Source organism: Podarcis tiliguerta (genome assembly GCF_965153285.1).
Source record: "Podarcis tiliguerta genome assembly, chromosome: 6".
NCBI classification, from domain to species: Eukaryota; Metazoa; Chordata; class Lepidosauria; order Squamata; family Lacertidae; genus Podarcis; species Podarcis tiliguerta.
This window is the reverse complement of record NC_139539.1, coordinates 38,052,262-38,075,769: the sequence shown is the minus strand read 5'-3', so window position 1 is coordinate 38,075,769 and position 23,508 is coordinate 38,052,262. Positions and strand designations below refer to the sequence as shown.

Here is a 23,508-nt window from a genome sequence, read left to right as displayed (position 1 = left end):
TGCGCGGCGCTGCGCGGCTCTCCCACGGCCAGCAGAGACCTGGCCAGCACCCAGAAGCTTGGGGCACGCTGAGCTCCGCACGCCCCAAGCTTCGGGATTAGCGCAGCGCACCTGGGGGGGGGGAATTAATTTTCCCCCCTTTATTTCCCCCCCAAAAACTAGGTGTGTCCTATGGGCCGGTGCGTCCTATGGGGCGAAAAATACGGTATCTTCACTAGAGTTCCCATATTTCAAAAAGTAATTTTGGAGCTATTATTAAGGAAAGTCAGCAAAAACGACACTGCCGACATAGATTGCCAGATTTTCCTGGACATTTTTACGATTTCTGCCTGGACACTGCTTCCAACTGCAGTATTCTAAGTATGTCCGGGAAATTCTGGACGTAGCGCAACCCTATCTTCACTGATCATTTCTGAGCATCATTCTATATGCTTGTGCTAACCTTTAAAGCCCTTCATGGCTTGGGACAAGGTACAAGCCTGACTGTGAACATAGACTTCACCAGCTGAGTTGAAAGCAACTAGGGAGAGGGCCTTCTTAGCTGTGGTGCCCTGTTTATGAAATGTTACTACTAATATTTAATATTGTAATTTGTTAAGGCTGCAATCCAAAATATTTTCTTTTCGGTGTTGGTGTGTGTGTGAAATCCAAAGATGGTTCAACTGCTTAGTCCTATGTGCTGCAGGACAGAAGTGTGAGCAGGCTCCTTAGAACTTCAGTCAAATGTATTTATATCCTTCCTCAAGCCCTTTCTGCTCAGCATGGAAAGACCAGGAATGATGCTGGTGGGGTTGTAGTGGGGGTGTTGAAGGGGCAGCATTTATATCTTTGTGCCCCCTACATGATTCCACTATGCCCCCTCCACTGAATAGTAACTGAATAGGCCTTGTGTGTCTTATCCATCATGTTATGGCAACAACACTCATGAGACAAATGGTTCCTTGGGCCCCTCCAGGGAAGAAATGTTTCCTCACCTCCTCACTGTATTTGCTGACATAGGAATAGATTTCATTGAGTGCACTCAGCATGTTGAAATCAATAGAGTGCAGGCGTGACTGTTCTGCGAGGTAGGCATTCATATCTTGGTCACTGATGGCTGGGAGTTTTGCAATGTCTGCATAATACCTGCAAAAGAAATGGAAAGGAATACATGAGAATGGTGTACTTTGGAAACAGAGAGGAATGTGTATATTGCTAGACAGCTAGGTCTTGTAGGGTATATAAAGAAGCTTAAAGTAAGTTGCATTTTTTCAAATAATGGATATGTTGCCACATGCCATGTTAACAGCATTACATAAAAACCAGCAACTGCTTATTTCTGAAAAAACAGCAACCCTGTATTACTTAGTAATGGAAAACGAAACAAGCAACTCCACTTGTAGAAATACTTTTGGAGCTTGAGAAGGGAGAAGAACAACTGTTGATCAAAGAGTGAAAGCTCAGTCAAAAACTAAAACAGCACTAGAATGAATTGAAAGAAAAAGAGGAAAGTACATTAGGAAGCAAAACAAGAACGTGACACTGTGGTTAATACTACAACACTTCCAGTATGTGCAAATAGATATTTGATGACACAAGAAGACAAGACTTTTCTGTCTGTGCTAACCCAATGCAGCAGTTCTCAGTGAAAGTACCACAGTAACTGCATACTTGGGAGAAATTTGGAGGAAGCAGCTCACGACATAGTAGGCATTCATTGATTCCCCACTTACCTCTCTACCCAGCTTTTATAGCTGGGTATGTCCTTAGCATAGAGCAGCTTGTTGGAGGGGGAGTCCTTGCCCAGACGGTGCTCTGAGGTGGAACAAGAATCCATAAAGGTCTGGGCCACGACTGAGAGGCAGGCATCTGTGATACTTCCCTTATGGATGTCAAAGACGAACTGTGGATTTTTAATTACATTCACCCAGAAACGGAGGGGAAGGCTGTAGAAACATAAGCACACATTACAAGTTCAAGGAAGAGAATAACATATCTTCTCTCACCAAATTTTTCTCTTTCTTTCTTTCTTTCTTTCTTTCTTTCTTTCTTTCTTTCTTTCTTTCTTTTTTCCTTCCTCCCTCCCTCCCTCACAAAATAGCATGCAATGCCCACAAAAAATTAAGAGTATATGTTTAGCAAGAAAGGCTCCAAGCAGTACAGAAAAAGAATCAGAGCCAGATTACAATGGGAACTAAACTGCAGCCAAATTCAAAATCTTTTTCCTGTAAGATGTTAGGAAAAGTACACAAAATCAAATTTGAGCGATTTTCTTGTTGAACTCTGTTTTTGGTTTTTTGTGTGCTGAACACTCACTAGAGTGATTATGTCTTCTAGCCAGTTCTGTTCAAATCCTGTTCTATGGCTACTCTCCAAATGGGTATGTGTTTGCATTTAATATGTTAATAGGTTCCTGTTGCATATATTGTGCCAATAGGCTCGTCCTATGTACCTAGAGCCAACTCACAATAAGTTTTTTTTTAGAGAGTGTCAGCCCTTCTCTTTAATTTTTAATTAATCTGAAGAGAGCCAGTGTTGTGTTCATTTACTTGCTTGTCTCTTTTGCTCAAAAAGGCCAACATTATCCTCTGAGAAAAAACAAAAACTCTGTGTTCCTATTATTTTTTTAAATGAGTATCTGTTTCAAACTCCAGGTAACCATCCCTCAGAAAGAGAACTATACATTTTGATTGCAGAAATGTTCTTTACAGAAGTTTGTGAATAATGGCTGGTCCTAAGCATGTCAACAGCTATTTTCATCCATTGCTGGAGAAAATTAGTGATATTGCCATACTTGATAATTCCTTGGTTTAGAAAGTAAACTTGGTGACTTATAATTCTTGCCTTGAATACAGCTGCAGGTGGTGTGGTAGGGCAGAGGTGCTCACCCAATCTCTCGGCAGATGAGTCGCTGCTGCTTACCAGGAGAGGTGAGGTGGTGGTGAAGTGCAAATGCACTGGCTGAGCCAACCCTGTGCTCCTGCCAGTGTGTTTGCACTATGCTACCCTCTCTGCTGCCTTGCCCCTCTTGGTAAGCAGCAGTGACTCACCTGCTGAGAGGTCAGGTAAGCACCTTCGTTTCACCATGCTGCCCACTACTGCTTAACCACTGAGTATTTCTAGGGAATGGGTTTTTAATTTAGCTCAGTATTCAGTCTCTCAGATTCAATCTTAAGCAAGGGATGGCCTCAGATCTTGGAGAGCCACTTCAAGTCAGAATAGATCGGGCTATTTCCTATGTTTCTATGCCAGGAGGGAAAACTGAGTTGCTTCTTTCCCTCTGGCAGACCACAAGAAATGCTTTCCCCAGGGAATTCCCCTGGTGCCAAACTTGTCATCATTTCAGATGTCAGGAAGATGTTTATGTTTTCCTGGAGATTTAGGCTGCAATTATATGCTTTGGTGCTGAGAAATCTGTTTTTAATAATGTTTATGCAATTTTTATTTTTTTACTTGGGTTCAAAATCACTTCAAGATTTTTTAAAGTGGGAAATGAAGTATAAATTGAATAAGCCTAAACCTGTCAGCAGGTAAGGTTGGGTGTGGGGGGAAAGTGTAGTGATCCTGAGTATCTATGAGAGGTTTAGGGACAGGCTAGATTCTGCCATGCTTCTGATAATATCAATGCAGACTTAAGAGCATATGCCCAATTTTGGGTCATAGTTGGGCTTGAAAATGTGTTATTTTCCAGTTTTTAAAAAGAGTTCGGTTTGACAAACACAATCATAAAATGTACTAGAGGGATCATGAATCTCCAGGGGAAATTACTGCCCACTGTGGGCTTGATTCCCTCCTGAATACCTGTCCAGGGAGATTTTGCCTCTGGGCTTCTGTTCTATAGTGAATAGATCAGTTGTGTTAAAGACATAAGAAATAAAAACATGAGCTGAACCAGGAATAAGTCACAAACAGCACTGCTGTTCTTGAGGAAACTTGACTGGCTGATAAACTCCTGCACACTGCATTTTACTAATACACAGGGGCTAATTCCTTACATCTTTCCTTAAATTGTGTCAGCAGTGGAACATGACCACAGGCAAGTTTCTTTTGACTGTGTTCATGATGAGGTGCAACACTGAGACATGTTTCTGACAAATCTCTAGAACCCCTTCTCCCAATTGTTCATGCAGCTCAAGACTTGCAGCGTCAGTTTCACACTACAAAGTCACAGGGCACTTTTAGCCATTTTCTTACTGCTTTGCCAGATGCCTGCCACAAAATGCAGAGGATGACTGCCTGTTGCCCTGTCCTCTTGGACAGCGAGTTAGAGGCTTTCCTTCTAAATCCTAGGCATCTGCAATATATGATTCACTTTCCTCTGTGGCAGGATCAAAACAAAGCTGCCACTTCCTGCTAGCTTTTGAGCATGTGACAGGGAATCCTGCTTTAATAAAGATGAACTACTGTGTGCACCCAATGCTAAGCTAGATTGTTTCTCTGCTGTTCCAACTTGGATTCTGTCCAATAAGCATTTCCCAGTCTGCAAAAGAGTGTAATTCCCAACAAATTGCCAACCTTGTTCTTTCAGTAACTTTCAGTTACTTCACTCAACACTTCTCCTGACTGACCTTCACAGCACCAGTAAAACACCTCAATCTTCAAAACACTATAATGCTTAAATCTTTCTTTCTTCGGGACAATCAGGGGATAAGAGTAACCCCTCCTTCAGTGGAGCGACAACACCCAGGAAAGAAAAAAGATGGTGCTCTAGCACTAAATAGTCTGGGCAGCTTGGGTCAACTGCCAAAATCTGCTGCTAATGCCGGGCATGGTCCTAAATCTCAGTGAGTTTGATTCCCCATTTGTAAAAACAGCACTGCTTCCCCCTGCCAGATAGCACTATTTGCCAGGCTGTATATGTGCTGTGGGAATGAATGAATCCAAAAGAGGCATAAGAGAATCCCATAGAAAAGGTGCAAGGCATCTTAAGTTTTTTTTTCTTGGAAGGCCTGGGACAACATACTTTTCTTTCTAGATCAATTATGATACCCTCTGCATTAAATTCAATCTGCACATTTATTTGATTTCAGTAATTACTAGCCAGCTCCAAATGTAGCAGATGTACTGGGGGGGGGGGGGCGGGTGATACTAGGAAGGACTAGATAGATTTAGAAAGAGGCAAGTTCTGTCTCACATAAGCAAGTTGCTGCTGGCAGTGTGGTGGCAGTGAGGATTGGAAAAAACCCCTCAATTTATCATTCAGCAGCTGCCAAAAAGCAGGTCAAAAAGGGGAACTTGCCCACTCCAGAAATGCTTCCTGCAAGCCTCTGCAATCTGGCAGGCATACAAATTAAAACCATGAAATAAATATTAAGTTCTTGCTTTCCTTTTCCTGAGTCCAGCTGTGGCAGGATCTGAGTGCTCGGGAAAGGGCAACAGGTCAATCGCAGGATACCAACTTTGCATGTAGAAAATCCAAGGCCCAACTAAGATGATTTGAAGAATTCTGTCTTCACAAATTGCTGTACCAAATTGCCCTGACCAAATGACCTCTTGGACTAATGTGTGGATTGGAACCTAGCTATGCAATACACTGTGCACTTCTCTAAATGTTGTGCTACAGTTCTTAGTGGATTAAGCATACCAAAATAAGTTGTTTTTTTTTAACCAAAATAAAATTTTGAGATAAATCAAAACAATGTGTTTTGAGAGAAATTGCACAGATTAATGCAGAGATGGAATGGGACTACTGTATGGTTAAAAAAGATGCAAAAATGACATGAGCTGGAAAGAGATTAATCTATCCCTAGGTTCGATCCTTGGTATTTCCAGTTAAAATATCTCAGATGGCAGGGAGGGAGTGGACACTTTTGCTGAGCTAAATGGACCAATGATCTGACTTAGTGTAAGGCAGCTTTGTGTGTTTGCATGATCACAGTTGAAAGGGGAAGATTTGGATGCCGGTTGGAATTTGGACACAGGAGTGTCTGTCTCTCCTTTCAAGATCCCCCCCCCCCCCAGCTGCTGTATGCAGAGATCAGCTACGGTTGAGGATCTCTCCGTACTAAAGGCTCATGGGGTCTGGCAGCCACAGGGGGTGGAAATCTCTACTCATCAGCACCACTTGGTAGCATTAAGATGTGTCATTTTATTCCAGATTCCAACATTTTATCCTAATAACTCATTCCTCTAAAGCTTCTGTTAAATTGTTTTTAGCTCCCTACTGCCTTAGCAGGGAATCTGGCTTTGGCAGACAGGATGATTAGAGGCTTTTCAAACCACAAGGGATTGAAGAACACACACACAACACACACATTGTCTGGGGGTTCATGCTTGGTATACGTATGAGCTTTTATTCTCCTTCCAATGGTAAATTTCTAACACAGGGAATTCTTAATCCTAAAATAAAAGCCAAGAGAAAGATGTAAAAGCAGCAATTGTTCTGAAAGTGTGGAATAAACTGATGCTTGAATCAGTTGTACTTGATTGAAGCATGACCTCCTCTCAGACACCTTATCTCGTAAGCAAGATTTTGGGTGAAACTCATCAAACACACTTGGGAAGTGGGTACTTGACCAGTCACATCTGTTAGATGCTCAAACTAAGTTGGGAGTTCCCTAACTGGTCCATGGACCACATTCAGGTGATCTGTAGTGCGTCTGTAAAAATACAATTGCACATTACAATGGCTACAAAAGGCAGAAAAAATTATTAAGTGGCCCTCCAAGACCCTCAGCAATTTTCAAGTGGTTCGTGTGCAATAAAAGGGTTTGGAAACCACTGAACTAAGTAGTTGTTACAACTAAGGTAAGCAACAACTATCCTTTCAGGTTGTTTATGTTCTGCTTCCAATAGCCCCTTTGAGACTTTTCTTTCATCTCCTAAAAGTTCATTTTTAAGGTTTTGGGGGTTTGGACAGACAAACTGCAGAGTGGGGAAGCTCTCAAACATGCATGTTAATAATAACAGGCTTCCCCCTTGGGATCTCACCAGCAACCAAGTAATTGTTATGCTAATGTTTAGTTTGTCTACTTAGATCTTGCAGTGCATCTATGGAAACCAATAAAAATTTATTTACAAAATAGTTACAGCCTGCCCCACCCTACCACAAGTACAGGGGTGTGATAAGGGTTTAAAATGAGACTTATGAAATTCATGAACATTTGGCAGAGTCTTAGGAACGTAAGAAGCTGCCTTATATGGATTCAGACCCTTTGGTCCATAGAGTTGAGGTCTGTCTATAGTCTACTGTACACTGGCTGGCAGTGGCTCTCTGCGATTTCAGATACGGATCTCCTCTAACCCTACCTGGAGATTGAACCTGAGACCTCCTGCATGCAAAGCAGATGCTCTTCCACTCAGCTCCGGTCCTTCCCTGGTCTTAGCTACAACTGCACTTTTAGGTTGACTTCATGTTGGCTTCCCCTCCTCAGCTCCTGTCCAGCCTTTTCCAAAACCTGTCACCTTTTCTCAGTGATAAAGTGGAGAACGCTGCCTTTGCCCTTTAGGCACCTCTCTGCAAATTCAGCAAACACGGATTGTGTTTCTGGCTCTGCTGACTGAGAGAGCATCACTCAATCAGCTCTAGATGTGATAACACTATCAAGTAATGGAATAATTAATAAGGCTGGAATAATTAAAGAGAGACAGGTAGGAATCAATCCCAAGCCTCTGTCCTGAAAATAAATGGCTATATACTGAGCGACATTGAGGTCAAATTATTCCACACTTTCCTAATGCAAATCTTGTGCTTTCTTTGAAGTGATAGGGTTTTATCATTGTCAAGAACAAAATAGTGAATCTGGTGAAGCAGGGCCCTCTGCTGGATGGAGTAGAACTAAGTGTGTCCTTTATTGTACCTTTAGTCCTGAAAGCCTCAGAAGTCTATTTTCATTACTTCAAACATTGAAAATCATTCCTGATTCAGCTACTTCTCCATATTGGTTGTTGAGCAAATGGTCACTACAGCTTCAGATGAACTAGGCTACTATCAGCTTAGGTTTTTGCCAGTGTGGCCATCAACCAGAATATGGGTTGTGGCTATGCGAGTACTGACAGGCCAGCAGACCACAAATTGAAATTGTATTTCTTTTTGGTAGCTTTGGTGCTGATCTGATAGGGAGGCTGACAGGTTTTTATGTGACTGCTCTTTAAGCAAATCTGATCATTCTGTGCTAGAGAAATAGTTTTAAACACAGTAAATTCTGCACAAGACACCAAGGACGTAATTTGTATTGTTGTCCGAGGGAAGCAGATGGTGCTACAACTATAAAGCTGCATAAAATATTAGAAAAAAAGAGCTGAACAGGGAAAGAATCAGCAACTCTACTTAAATACTTCCAGTAAGAATAAGTACCTAGTTAGAAATGGAACTGAGCACAATGAAATCCACTTTCTTTTTCAGGAGTAACCAAATAAGAATTTTCAAGAGAACTATTTCTTTTGTTTGTTTCAAGCTTGAAAGGCTTTTAGACAATGAACGGACTTTAATCTGAGTCTCTGAATTTGCCTTCCCTTGGCTGAGACCTGCTCCACTGCACTATGAATTTGAACAAGGCAATTCAATACAGTTTAGATTTGCCCAGAAATGCCCAGCTACATCCAGCAGAGCATATTCTGCCTTGGTTTTATCTTTTGATTATCTCCAACTCATACCAGAGGTGGTTTGCAGCTTCCCTGGTGGCTATTTGCTGTGATACAAAGTCCTTTCCCTTTCCTTTTTTCCCTCATTCCTTTCAAGAAGCACAGCTACACTCCTCTTGCTCACATATATTACCTGCTTCTCCTAGAGTGGGGGAGGGGGGCAGGCCTCAGGCCTGGGGCCTCTGGGCCTTTCTATCTGGTCTTCAGAACTGTCCCCAGACCACACCCCTCACTGGCCCTGCTTCACACCTGAATTTTTAAAGGATTTTAAAAATATATATATATATTAATCCATCTTGCCATATATCTGGGTTTTCCCAGACATTTTTCTGATTTGCTGAAAATCCACCTGGACGCCATTTTTCAGCCGAATTCCCAGATGTGTCCAGGAAAACCCAGACATATGGCAGCCCTAGTAAGAGATTATGATTTTAAATTAAGGAGGAAGGGGACTGCTTTGTGGAAGACTCTGCTATATAGACTTCTTCTGTGGCACCATGTAAGCTTCTGCAAGGCACCGTTGGTGCTGTGCTGGAATAGCTTTTGTTGGGTCATTGGAACTCTTTTGTTGGGTCATTGGCTGGGCTAGAGCATCGGTGACTCAAATCAGGACTGAGCTTACACATATGCATGATGGATTATAGGAATGAACAGGACTCAGGGAGGGTAGCAAAGCAGCATGAAATGGCTGAGTCAGGAGCAGAGCTACACTGTTAAACCTACATGGATGTTTCAGGCATCTCAAATCAATGGTCGGTATTCAGCTAAATAGATCTGCTGGCAGAAGGATTTCTCCTTGTGAAAAATGTATGCCTAAGGCCCCACGAAATGCAACAAAACATGCTAGTTCACAAGTAAAAAAATGGCTCCGTCTACTTTTAGAGCAATATGGAGAATCAGAAACTGTGTTTGCCTTCAGAAAGCAAGCTGGACATGCTCTGTGATAGGCTCAGGAGGCCTCCAACTGAATGAGACAAACCCTGCTCTGACCACAAGGGCTTACACATTCCTGTATCTCTGCAATTTTTGTCCACACTCATAAACTTTGACCCCTCTCACCAGTTGCTCTTCCATGTGTGCCTCACGTCAGTGTCGTGGATGCCGTGCTTATCCGCTTGCTCATCCAAGAAATCAAACATATATTTGATGGCCAGTGGGAGAGCGCTGCCTCGGTGCACAGTGCTGAACAAGGTCTCGAACAAGTCATCCACAAACTTTTGCAGCGTACCCTGATGGGAGCAGAGACCAGAGTGTGAGGGTATTTGGCCACAAATCATCAGCAGAGACAGTTGCAGGACAGTATTATGATAGGCAGGGCTGAGCTGAACCAGCCTCAGTAATTTCACAGACTCATTTACAGACTGTAAAGCTGCACTTGTTATTATTAACTGATAGTTATTTAAAATATATGTGTCACTCAGGCTTCATTGTTACAAACAATCCCAGAATGTGGCAAATAAAAATATTAAAAGGCAGCACGAAAAATTATATATATTACCCAGACTGGTGTTTAATTGCAGGTGTATTCTACAGCATGTTATTGATACAATAATAGTGCATTATATGTGGTTTGGCATTATAGGTGCTTCCCCATTGCTGTCTGCAACAAAAGCAGGATAAAAGCAAACCAGAATATATGCAATATAAAAAGTTACAGGTTTTCAGCATGAAGTTACAGGATAGACACTGATTGGAAATGAAGCAATGTGATCATTCCAAAACTTTTGCAAAAAGTATTGGAAGTGAGATCAAGTGCGACTGCCCCAATAGCATGAAGAACGCAAATCGTTGTCAGTGTGCAGTATAAAGGATGTCTGGAAAACCCCACAACCTCAACAACCACTAAAATAGTAAATCACCACAAGCGTCAGCTTTAATACCTAGCAAATGCTTGAGCAAACAAGTGTATCTTCAGGGGAAGAATAATAATATTAACTCACTTGTGTCTTACGATTGCACTGATGAAAAAGAGATACAGGATCAAAACTATGGTGCTGGACCAGCCAGTCAAGTATTAATAAAATATGGGACCCTGGGGTGACATTTAAGGTGCAAGAAGCTTTAAGGTGCAAGAGGGTTGCTTTTTCACCTGTTCATCAGCAACCCAAAAGCATAATGAGAACAATGGTCTCATTTTCACAAAGCTCTACAGGTGGCCAGTTAATATGCTGCTTCCCAAACAGATTTTGATGTTTCTTTGTTAACATTATTGGTTAATATACCACAGTTTTGCATGGATGGTGCTTTGGGAGCTTTGCAACAGAAATTGATATTACCTTTGTAGCAAGCAGCCTTGTCAGGTAGATCTCTGACACCATCTTACTGCCCCGATCACCTTCCTTCTGGTCACCGTGGTCATGGTTCTTGACTAAGTGCCAGACTTTCACCCCACTCTCTAGGTCTGGGGTAATCATGGGAGCCCTGGAACGGAGACTGTCTGGGCTGCCTGTGTACCGAAATGTGGAATCTGGGCAGGAGGAAAAAGAAGCTGGTGATGCACAAAAGGGAAACAGGCTTGGTTATATCTCTGTCTTACTTCGTCCATAATTTTCTAACAGTGAAGGCAAATTTAGTGGCTTATTTAAAGAGCAGTGAAAATGTGAACACACTATCAAGCCACAGTCTTTCACAAACAGTCTGCCATTCTATTGCAAAATACGCCAGATATTTTCTGTACTTTATGATGGATATGGGCACCATTATGTGCAACCACACTTGACCTTGGATAAAAGAACTGATTAGGTGAAACACGGTGGCCATCCAGTTAGAACTGAAAACAAAACCTTCTAAACCTAAGTAATCTTGGCTACTATAGCTACAACACACAGTAGACACTTAAGGTAAGATGACAAATTGTGCAGTATCTGCCCATGCCATGTGAGGAGTCTACTATTATTCACCAGGGGATTGGAACAGGGTTTTGTTTTGTTTTGGCAGTAGATGAAAGCTAGACTAGCCACTGTCCATCTGTTTGATATTTCTTATGCCTTGTTTTTAAGCAAATCCTTGTTTTGCTATGACCAGCTCAGGCTAGTTTCTTAATTTGCTGTTCTTCCCTTCTGGGTGACAGTAGGATTAAAGGGATCCCCATAAATTAGGAGGCGACTGAGTGAATCATTACAAAATTTTCTGAAGCTTCACTCTTGATTAATGCTCAGATAAATATGAATATTCCTGTGGATGTAATTAAGGGGTGAGAGCACTGAATCATTCTATTTTTAGATCTAGCTTTGCACCAATACATAATGCAAATGCAGAGAGAGTAAATAGGGCTTCATTTGCATGCCATCTGTGCAATCAGAGATATCAATATCAATATTAGCAACAACTGTGGAGACTTAGTGTGCAAATGCTCTAATGGCAACTTCTGACTCTGAATAGTTCAATATTGATATTGCTTGAATACAGCTTGAGTTCTATCCTCCAAATCAGGGGTCCTTGCCCAGAAGAACTCTCAAAAGGGTTTTATACTGTGGTCTAAACCACTGAGCCTCTTGGGCTTGCCGATTGGAAGGTCAGCGGTTCGAATCTCCACAATGGAGTGAGCTCCTGTTGCTCTGTCCCAGCTCCTGCCAACCTGGCAGTTCGAAAGCATGCCAGTGCAAGTAGATAAATAGGTACCACTGTGGCAGGAAGGTAAACGGCATTTCCGTGAGCTCTGGTTTCCATCGCAGTGTTCTGTTGCGCCAGAAGCGGTTTAGTCATGCTGGCCACATGACCCGGAAAGCTGTCTGTGGACAAATGCCGGCTCCCTCGGCCTGAAAGCGAGATGAGCACTGCAACCCCATAGTCGCCTTTGACTGGACTTAAGCATCCAGGGGTCCTTTACCTACCTTTTACCTTTACACACCATAACTTTAAAGCATATTCAAAGCATTCCCCCCTCAAAGAACTCTGGGCACTGTTAAGGGTTGCTGGGAATTGTAACTCTGTAGAGGGTAAACTACAGGGCCCAGAATTCTTTGAGGGAAAGAATGTGCCTTACAGGTATAGTGTGGATGCAGACCCAGTTAATTGCAAGCAGAGATAAGTTGTTGCAGATAGTTGTAATGGTGCTGTCTCTACAAAGTATTCCCTTCATAGTTTTCCTTTGGTGTTTTGAAATAAATATTTTGAAATTTTGGTGAATAGAGGTGGACAGTACTTATACCTTTTCCTCACAAACCAGCCAGCAGAATGAAAGAGCTGAAAATCCATTTCACCTGTAACTTCAGCAAAACATCTTAGCCTTTTTGTTACAGGAAAATGTACAGCAATTATTTCATTCAACACAAACTTTTGCCAGAAACAGATGGCAAAAATAAATAAGTCCAAATTCTCAAATTTGTTATTGAATTTTAATCCCAGTTTGATTCTTTGATAAAACAATTGTGCCCTCCACAATCAGGACTTGATTCCCTCCCAACATTCCTTTTATAATTACCATACAGAAATTAGGAGAATAAATGATACCAAGTAACAAAACAATATAATAAAGCCCAAATTATAATTATCTTGCAAGAAAAAGATAACCAATAACAAATTATAATTTATTCAACTTTTCTAAAAATGGATAGGCATGCAGCTCATTTTACTGCAAAATGTAGTTCTTTGGTATCTTGCAAACAAAACAACAGCATATCTGGGTTAATGACTAAGTGCACACTTGAGAGCAAACTATAATCAATACAGCTCTTTGAGGATACACAAGTTTCCACTTTAGGGCTGAGTCAAAATTACCCACTGATTTCTTCCCCAAACCAAAACATGAGAATAATAGACACAGCCATTTCCCAAACAGCTACGGTATAGTCACAAATTACATTTTAGGTGTACAGTACCACCCTGGTGCCCTCTAGATGTTTTTGACCACATCTCCCAGCAGCCCAACCCATGGCCATGGCAAATGGCCAGGGATGATGCTCAGAACATCCAGAGGACAGAAGGGTCGGGAATGCTGAATTGCACAAGTTTTGGTGCACACATCAAAAGGATAACATCTGAATAGGTCCTTTGCCGGCCGGTCTAATTTCTTACCAAATTGGTTAATTTTGTGATAATTTCAGTAGGGACATCTGAGAACCCTGGATATTTGAAATTAGCACCCATTCCAACAAATTTCAAATAGAGAATTGAAGAAACAGCAGCTCTGTAGGAGTAACTGCTTTAAGAGAATGCTTCTAGTTCTGGTGTACACACAGATAGTTCCATTTCATAGGCACAACAACTCATAATTCAGGGCTCTCCCACACTTCCATTGTCCCGTGCCTAGAAAGCACAGGTCCCAGCAGTTTTGCATTTGCCCTGCAGCTTTCCCCTGCAAAACACGCTATTTACAGCTATATCAGAACAAACAGCAATCCATAGAAAATCCAATTGACATTTGGTCTGATTCAGCAGTAAACTCTGGTTTTCCTGGGAGACAGTGGCAAGGCAAACAGAGGTGTGGACAAGCCCTCAAAGACAGAAAGGGGCAGTCCTGGTATGTGATGTGATCTATGTGTGCATCAAAGCTTTGGACTGCACCCAGGGATTGCCCAGGGATTTTTTGTATACAAAAAATAAAAAGATACCATGTTCCATGCCTCAGAGCCAGAGGCAAGAACTCTAATAAGCTTGCTGGCACAATTACCTGATTAGACCACTAATCTGGAAATTCAAGGAAAGTTTACATCACATCACTTTGCTTCTTACCATATCTGCTAATTGAGGTCCGTGATATGCTGGCAGAGGCGGGAATGTTGTAGGATGAGGTCTGCTTGGGAACGAGGGCCACTACAGAGCGATCAGACACCTGTTGGGAGAAAGGAGCACAAAAGATAAGCAAGCAATGGAATATTGTAAAGAAATTCTGCCCTAAAAGATGTTCACAGAGTCCAGATAGCTAAGAACACTGAAAGTTTGGAAGAAACATACGGAACGGCACATGGTGCCAGAGGACCAATGAGAAAACAAAGGATATATTTCCCTTGTTGGTTTGTTCTATCCCTGAAGAAAATGACTGAGAATCGAGCTGAGGAAACATATTGAGGGCATTCTTGGTCATTTGATTTAGGATTACATTTACTCCAATAAAAATTGAGATTCCCAAGAATTGTAGCAACCCAATTAAAGCAATAACGCACTGGGAATAAAACAGCTATAATAATGTTATGGACCATAAAACATTCATATTAAACCATTTTTTATTTTAACCATTTTTATGAACTTTAAAAGTTTGATTTACAGCAGAACAAGTCATAAAATCATCTTTCAAGATCTTAAATTGTCAGTCCCACAAATGCACCAAAAAGGAGGGGTGAATTAAATTTGGGGAAGTCAAACCATAAATGAACATTAACACTAACGAGATTTTGTTATAGCAGGTTTTAGTGGTAGCATTTAATTTTACCCTCCCTATAAATCTGAGAGTCATACAGTTTTTAACTTATCTTCATTAACAGACCTTTACATCTCTGAGATTTGTATTAACAGCCTCCTAGTGTGGAACAGTTGTGGGAATTTAAATGGCAAGCAATTCAAACTGGGAATGCTCTCTTGACTTGTGCCTGACTTATATGAGTTTGGATAGGCCTATACCCTTTCAAATCACCCCACTGCTGGTGTTAAATCATTAAAAAGCTGTTCATTTTGAAGGTGCTCAACTGGGCTTGCCAGGAGCACATGTGAAAAGGATCTAGGGGGTCTCAGTAGACCACAAGCTTAATATGAGTCAACAGTGTGATCAAGCAGCAAAAAAAGCTAATGCTATTCTAGGTTGCATCAATAGAAGTATGGTCTCCAGATCAAAGGAAGTAATAGTGCCACTCTATCCTGCCTTGGTCAAACCCCACCTGGAATAGTGTGTCCAGTTTGGGGCACCACAATTTAAGATGGATATTGACAAACTGGAATGTGTGTAGGGGAGGGCAACCAAGATGGTTTGGAAACCAAGGCTTATCAGCGGTCAGCAAACCTTTTCAGCAGGGAGCTGGTCCACTGTCCCTCAGACCTTGTAGGGGGCTGGACTATATTTTTTTGGGGGGAAAGAATGAACGAATTCCTATGCCCCACAAGCAACCCAGAGATGCATTTTAAATAAAAGCACACATTCTACTCATGTAAAAACACCAGGCAGGCCCCACAAATAACCCAGAGATGCATTTTAAAATAAAAGGACACATTCTAATGTAAAAGCATGCTGATTCCCGGACCGTCTGCGGTCTGGATTTAGAAGGTGATTGGGCCTTAGTTTGCCTACCCATGCTTATAAGGAACAGCTGAGGGAGTTGGGCATGTGCAGCCTGGTAAAGAGGAGACTGAGTGGAGCTATGATAATCATCTTCAAATATCTAAAGGGCTATCAAATGGAAGAAGAAGCAACCTTGTTTTCTCCCTCTCAGGAAAGAGATTCTGACTAAACATCAGAACGAACTTTCTGACAATGAGAGCTGTTCAACAGTGAACAGACGTCCTCGGGAGGTGGTGGACTCTCCTTCATTGGAAGTTTTAAAGCAGAGGTTGGATGGCCATCTGTCATGGATGCTTTAGTTGAGATTCCTGAATTGCTGGGGGTTGAACTAGATGACCCTTGGGTTCCCTTCCAACTCTATAATTCAGCCAATAGAGTGCTGAATTGCAGATGTGATGTCAATGATATATCTTTGTTTAAACAGTAAGACTAGGCAGACTCACATTTTGAAATGCTGCATATTGGTCTTGACACCAGCCTTGCTCTTACCTACAAGGGTCTCAGTCCTATTATATTTATTTTTAGATGCAATTATAATCATTCTGTTTTATGAATCTTTTATAATTTTGTGCATGGTTTTAAAAAATCTATTTACATTTTTATTGCGTTATTCCTTTGTAAACTGCCCTGAGGTGGTAGAAAAATACTTATAATAAAGAAATAAACCAGACTCAAGGATGTCACAGCCCTCTTTTAATTATTATTTATGTATCTAGAATACGGCATGTAAGGGTGCCTTGCATTATTTTAGCTTATTTGTCTCAACAACAACTAAATATTCTGATCTGAATTTAACAACCCTCGGTCTAAACCCAACACCTTGCTTCATTCACAGGGATGTTGTGAGAATTCATAAAATTGTGAGTTTAGGCTGTAATCCTATACATACTACCTGAGAGAAAGCTCCACTGAACTCAACAGGGCTTACTTTTGAGTAGACACACATAGGATTGTGTAGTCAAAGCGCTACATCAGTGATAAGCATTAGAGTACCCAGCAAAAGGCAAACGATTACTAATGTATGGAGGCCCATGAAGCCCTTCATTACAGAAGTTATTCTAAATGTTATTTTTTCCTTCTATTAATAATAGGGCCTAGCATGATATGCAGCAAGAATAATGTATTTATATTTGGCAAGCACAACACTTTGTGCCTCTGTTATTTCTCCTCCTCCACATCCTTTCACCCAATTTATAAGTCTCTAGAAGGAACAATCAACAATCATATTATTTTCTTATGATGTTATTAGCTGCCACTTCGGTTTAATTCCAGCAGCTGAAATACAAAAGGCAGTTCACATACAAAAGAAATCACTCCCAGGCTTCTGGGTTTGCAGAGTTTCTTCAGGGCTGTTGTTAACCAAAAGAAAAAGAAAAAATCCAGATACAACACACATGCACACACGTACTCTCACTTCAAACAGGGTTTGACAAATACTTCAAATTCTTAGCCACCAGTGTCAAAGTACTAAATTCCTGGGTAACCAAACACCTAGTGGTTTTGCAGCTCTGAGTCCATCCAAGGCTTCGGTGGAATGCTTGTTCTTGTCAGCTAAAGTAATATCTGATGCACATGCTCCAGCCCACTTCACACATATCCATCCAAACATAAAATCTGGTGAAGAAGGAGAAACTGATGGATGTCTTTCAGTTTTCATCCATCTCTTTGTAGAACCTGTATACTTAATTCAGTGCGATGACATCAGTGGCAGCTGGTGTACATATTTTACAACAGAGTGTTGCGCTTTCCACCTGAGCCATGTAACATCAGAATGCTATGGCAGGAATGGGTATCCCAAACCGTTCCTAACAGTACCTCTTTAATAGATGATATATGATTCATTTTGCCATGTGAATTGACATGCATGGGCCCTACCTGCCAGTTCTATACATGCACCGTATGTAGCGAAGGCTCTAGGATAACTCAGTTGGTAGAGCGTGAGACTCTTAATCTCGTGAACGTGAGTTTGAGCCCCACGTTGGGTGAAAGATTTCTGCATTGTAGGGGATTGGACTAGATTATCCTTGTAGCGCCCTCCAGCTCTACAATTCTATGATTCTTCCAAGCTCATTAGCTCATTTAGTTTCAGAACTGTCCAAACAATGCAAGCAAAAGGCACTAGTTATTCAGTGGAGAAGTTTCTTCCTAGTCCTTTTAAAAATCCTACTAGGTTAAGAAACAATAAAAATAACTGGGGAATACATTTTCCATTCACGTGCATGAAATGATGAGAGTGAGCTACTGGATAAGGCATCTGGGTTTTGTTTTCTGTTTTGCTTATTCTTCCCTATCCTTAATATTTAATTGGAAATAAGTCTCTAATCCTTAGTGCTTTCAGCTTTCCATTGACTTGGTTTGCCGCCTTGGAATTAACCTTACACATGCAATTATACATTGTTCAATGTTAAATTGAGGGCAAGCCATTTTTCTTGTAATAGGATGCATTTGTGAAAGCTATATTTCCCCCTTTCAATCTTCTTGAATCTTTCAATCTGTTTTCAGAGCACTTACATTTTCAGTTTTATTTATTGCAATTGGTAATAAATGGTGTACATTTCAAGGGACTGCTAATCTGAAGTTAACGACATGCTGCAATATGCTGGCCCTTGGAAACAGTAAATGGAGATTTTGTAGCTTTCCACTGACCTGAACTGTACAGTTCTACAGTGCCTGAACTGTATTTGCTTTGTGTTTCGGCTGCATCTCTATTTGGAGAGCTGCTGCACTAGAGGAGTCCCGTATTGCTTCGTGAGTCACTTATACAACACATGCAAATATCTAGGGATGCAAATGTGTGGACAGTTATGTTCTTCAACACCTTTGGAGGTTCTGTGGCTGCATTAAAAATCCACAAAAGCAAAGCTAACCTATGTTGCCCTCTGGTTAAACTCCCATCCGCCCAATATAATTCAAACTGGATAGGGCAGCTCTGAAGTAACTCCTTAAGTTAGAGCTCTCAAAATTCAATCTGATATTGTATTTCAGCATCACTATCACGACCTGCACCTAGCATTTGCATATGTGAAAGGAATGATCTGTGAGCTGAACTTTGCTTCTACAGAAGGACTGTAGCTAGGAGCCTGGCTTATTGCCTACTGTGGGAACCAGCCTAGGCCATATGAAGAGCTTAGACAGCCTGATTGTCCTGATAATGGGGATGCTGCAGCCATTCTTCCTGGGCTTGTTCTTTAGGAGGCAGCCCATATCTAGGGAGTACAGTATTAAGCAGGGTAGCCATGCCTACTTCCAAGAGGAACAGGGAGCAACTAGGACAGACATTCCTCTTAAGCGTCTGTAAACAGGAGGCTATGGGCAAGATTTTAAACTCTCGATCTCATATTTGAGGCCACAGGGTTTACTGTAAATGCACTGTTATGTTTTTCAAGGTTAGGCTCAGAGATGCTGGGTGGTGGCCCCAAGCCTCACAGTAGCCTAGTATATTGCTATAGCAGGAAGGAAAGGGAAAACTACAAAATACAGTGGTACCTCAGGTTACATACGCTTCAGGTTACATACACTTCAGGTTACAGATTCCACTAACCCAGAAATAGTACCTCGGGTTAAGAACTTTGCTTCACGATGAGAACAGAAATTGTGCTCCAGTGGTGCGGCAGCAGCAGGAGGCCCCATTAGCTAAAGTGGTGTTTCAGGTTAAGAACGGACCTCCGGAACGAATTAAGTACTTAACCCGAGGTACCACTGTATATGTATGAATGCTTGTTTTCAGATTATATCTTGTCATTTCACCTATGCTCAGGATGAGAACAAACAATAAATCCCAACAGAAGGAAATATCAAGTTAACTATTAAAATCAACACATGTAACCTCCCCCCCCCATAAAACAACAAGGTAAATCAGCCTTTTAAAAGCACCTCCAAAATGCATGCTGAAAAGAAGTTTTGGCCAGGTGCCTAAAGGTACAAACAGATCTAGTGTCCAAGTTCCCCTGGGGAGGAAATTCTATAATACAGGTGCTACAATTGAGAAGGGTCTGCTATATGTCTCTTCTGATTAGGAAAGAGCGCAGAACAAAACCCTCATCTTAAGACCTTAATGTTGTATGTTTTTGGATGCCTGATCCACCAAAGTTGCTCTTATGTTCATGTGTGTTATCAAGGTTGTGGGCTTTTAAGATTAAAAGTAACTATTCTAATTGTATTCCGATTGGGAGCCACCACAGACTTCCAGTAGACATGTAATGTGCTTTCACTGTCTCTCAGTCACCAGCAAGGTAGACTGAAGTTTCTGAATAGTTTTCAAAGGCTGACCCACATAGATTGTGCTACTGCACTCTAATGTGGAGGTTACCAAGCTATGCATCATGGTGATCTTTTCCTAGTGGCCACAGCTGGCAAATCAACTTAAAATGATAAAAGGCACTCCTGGTCACAGCTGTCACCTGAGATTCCAGAAGCAATACTTGGTCCAGCAGCACCCTAAGACTGTGCACCTGGTCCTTCAAAAGAATAGCATCAATTTTCTACAAATGTGTGTCACTTTTAAATGGTATGGGGCACTCAGTTATTGCAGGAAAATGAATTGTCCTCAGTTCAGGACTGAATAATAAACTGTGGACACCTGATGACTGCCCTGTTTAGAACACACCTGCATTCATTGCATTGTCCGGTCCTGAAGCTTCTGTAATTTTGATAACTAAAAGGAACATTATTACTGAAAGTGAAAAGAAAATTTGTTAGGAATGAACTCAAAATTGTGACTAGCATTTGTAGAGTGTCACTTTGATAAGAATTCTGTCGCAGAAAGGCCAGCTGCTCTATGCGGCTTAAGCAATCTCTAGTTGGGTTGCTAAATGATCTGGTATACGCTAAAAAAGGATTGTGCACATTTGGCAGCAAATTATTGCTTTTTCATACTCATGAAATAGAAACAGCTATTACTGTCAGTTGGGGCAATGGGCTGATTAATGTAAAGGACAAACCAGGAGCACAGCAAAATGCTAGCATCCCTGAAATGCATGCCTTAGGCAACTGCTACTGAATACATGCATACGACAGCACACATGCCCCCACAACAGAGGTTGATTTAGCACAGTGAAAGAACAAAAGAACGGGGCATTTAAACCCTTACATGATCCTGGCAGAGCGGGTGATAGCCCCAGCTATTTATTAATGCTGAGACTTTCCACATTACCAAAGGGATTTGGATACTAGTTGATTCCCAATCATTTTAAATGGAGGCTGGGCCGGGATTTTCAAAGTGAAGGGAATTTGTGCTTTTTAGTTATTTAGCTGCTTGTGAAAATCCCCACTTCTCCATTCCCTTTAATAACAGCTGAGGTGGCTTTGCAGAAATCTTAGCCTGCATTTGTACTATATTATACCAGTCTGCAAACCTACGACCACAAGCCTGCATTTTGATCTGTAGGCAAAATGTTGGTTTTAGACAGGGCAGAAAGCTGCTCAAGCCCTGCTTAGCCATGAAGCTCCATGGGTGGCTGTGGGCAAGTCATGATCTCTCAGCTTTACCTGCTCTGCAGAGCAGCCATGAGGATAAAACAGGAGAGAGCTGTAAAGCACTCTGCACCTTGAAAAATGCTGCTGACATAACTCCTTCCAACAGTATGAATTTAATTCATGAAAAAGCTTCAAACAAGGAAGGGTTTGTCTGTATGAAGAATCCTGGAAGTAGCCCAGCACACCTGCATCTGACTTATATAATGTCATGGATACAATTGCTTCTCATGTTTTTATTTTCACAAATTACATGTGGGAATACACTCCTGTGTGTGTAGACCCTGTACCACTGGCAAGAACTCTTCAACCACACTTCCACAGTAACACAAACAGGCAAAAGGATTTTCTGTGCAATTTGCCACAATTGCCATCATGCTATTGGCTCATGATGATGCACCTGCACTGTCACAGGAGTTGCCGTGCCCTTCTGCTCCAGCCAAAATTTACAATGGATTCTTCCTTCTCCAGCCAAAATGGGACGTGACAAAACAGAAGCACAGGGCATTACAGATGCATTACAGTCCAGGGTGACTTCCTTGGTAATCCCACAGTAGCCTATGAGGTATATTAATTCCTCACATACTGCACTGCAGTCAAGGATACTGGCCTGGGTTAACAATCTGTATTATAACTGGAACAAGTGGCACCACCCTGTTTAAAGGCCTTTCTAAGTTACTAGTTTGTTGCAGAAAAACATGCACTCTGCAATTGTTTTAGGGGATCCAAACATCTTCTCTCTTGCCAGCCTCCCTAAATGTTATTGCAAGGAAATAACATTTTTGTGACAATAATTGCCATTGTTTTATCCCCGCGGTTGTCCCCCACAGCCCCCTGCAAGCACCTCTATGGTGAGTGAGACATGACTGTAGCTGTGTGATTGCTATATGGGCACCAACTGGAAAGTTTTTATGAACACCTCAACAGCTATCTTATGAAGACTGGACATAGTACGACTGATGCTATGTCATATGGACCTGCCCACTTCTCAAGATCTACAGGGAGAGTCCTCCCCCCATCTGCTCTTTATTTTACTGAGAACCGTGGCAGTCCTGGGCCAGTTAAGTGCTGCTGGCTTTAAAGCTTGGTTTTGTGAGCAGATAGGTTGTCAAGAGGGCCTCCTTCAAGCCTATAACAATAACAATGAAAGCAATTGAAGGAGGCTAGATTTCTAAAGTGAAATGTTTTAAAAGTGTTTTCTTCTTTGTACAGCATATAGAGAAGTGGTTACGGTGCGCAAGGGGAATCCTTTGAAAGGCTTCAAGAAGCAATATTTATTCTGAGCTGAAAGTTCAAGAGAAACAGACAGGCTGAAATAGGTTAATCAGCAATCTTACATCCAAGGACTCTAGGGTTGGAGGGAATCAGAAGGATTGTAATGGGTGCAAATCAGATAACATTTTCTTTCCAAGCAAAACTCTGGTTTGTCTAACTACTGAAGCTTCACTTTTCACTGTTTTCCAGAATTCCTTACTACTTCCCACTCCATCCTTCCCAACTCTGCACCCTCCCCCCTTTTACCTAGTGCTTTCTCCTTCTATGGAGCAACCTCTCTTCTTTAGTTGTTTTTCCATTCTGGAATCCTGAGATCTTCCGATTAACATATATGGTATGAATCTCTATGATAGACCACTGATAGTACAGCTGTTCCAACTCTCTACTCCTCTTGAGTCTCAGTTGGGGGCAGGGAGGGAAGCAGGTTTTTCATTTTAAGTCCATTTTTCCTCTTGGAAGGCTGGAGGAGCTAATAATTAGCATAGTGGGGGAACTGTGTGCACAGATGTGTGTGTGTGTGTTCAGTTTAAAACAGAGCCACAATATGTATAATATGGTCACAATATATGTTTTATCATATTTTGTCAGTGCCTTATCAGGTGTAGTGACTCTTGGTTTGTTTCTGGCCCAGTTCAGAGTGTTGTCCTTTATATCTAAATAGCTTGGGGCCAGGCCACTTAAAAGATTAGCTTTTCCATCTGTGTATATCTACTGAGAATTTAAGATCCTCTTCAAAGGTCCTGCTCAAATGAGGTCCTGCTACTATGGACAGGACATTCTTGGTGGTGGCAACCTGACTGTAGAATAGCCTCCTTAGAGCGGCTTGCTTGACAATTTCTTTATGGTCTTTTTAGCAACAGATGTAATTTCTTTAATTGCCCAAGTCTTTAAAATAATTTGTGATTTTAAAATTTGGGCTCAGTGACTGATATATAATTGGCCTTATTTCTTTCTTAGTGGGTTTAAGTATTTATGATGCTATTTATTTG

General features: G+C 41.5%; 1 protein-coding gene across 2 annotated transcripts in view; it reads right to left on the bottom strand.

Annotated features, from left to right (window-relative positions):
• Nucleotides 1-23,508, bottom strand: part of PLXNA2 (plexin A2) — a 386,922-nt gene that overhangs the window by 6,321 nt on the left and 357,093 nt on the right. The window contains exons 27-31 of one of the 2 annotated variants that reach the window (XM_083444223.1): nucleotides 14,236-14,335; nucleotides 10,839-11,050; nucleotides 9,622-9,791; nucleotides 1,713-1,925; nucleotides 975-1,125 (exon numbers count right to left, since the gene is read on the bottom strand). In XM_083444223.1, the coding sequence (XP_083300349.1) occupies nucleotides 975-1,125; nucleotides 1,713-1,925; nucleotides 9,622-9,791; nucleotides 10,839-11,050; nucleotides 14,236-14,335 (846 nt within the window). The remainder of the gene's footprint in view (nucleotides 1-974; nucleotides 1,126-1,712; nucleotides 1,926-9,621; nucleotides 9,792-10,838; nucleotides 11,051-14,235; nucleotides 14,336-23,508) is intronic. The other variant, XM_083444224.1, reaches the window with a different exon arrangement.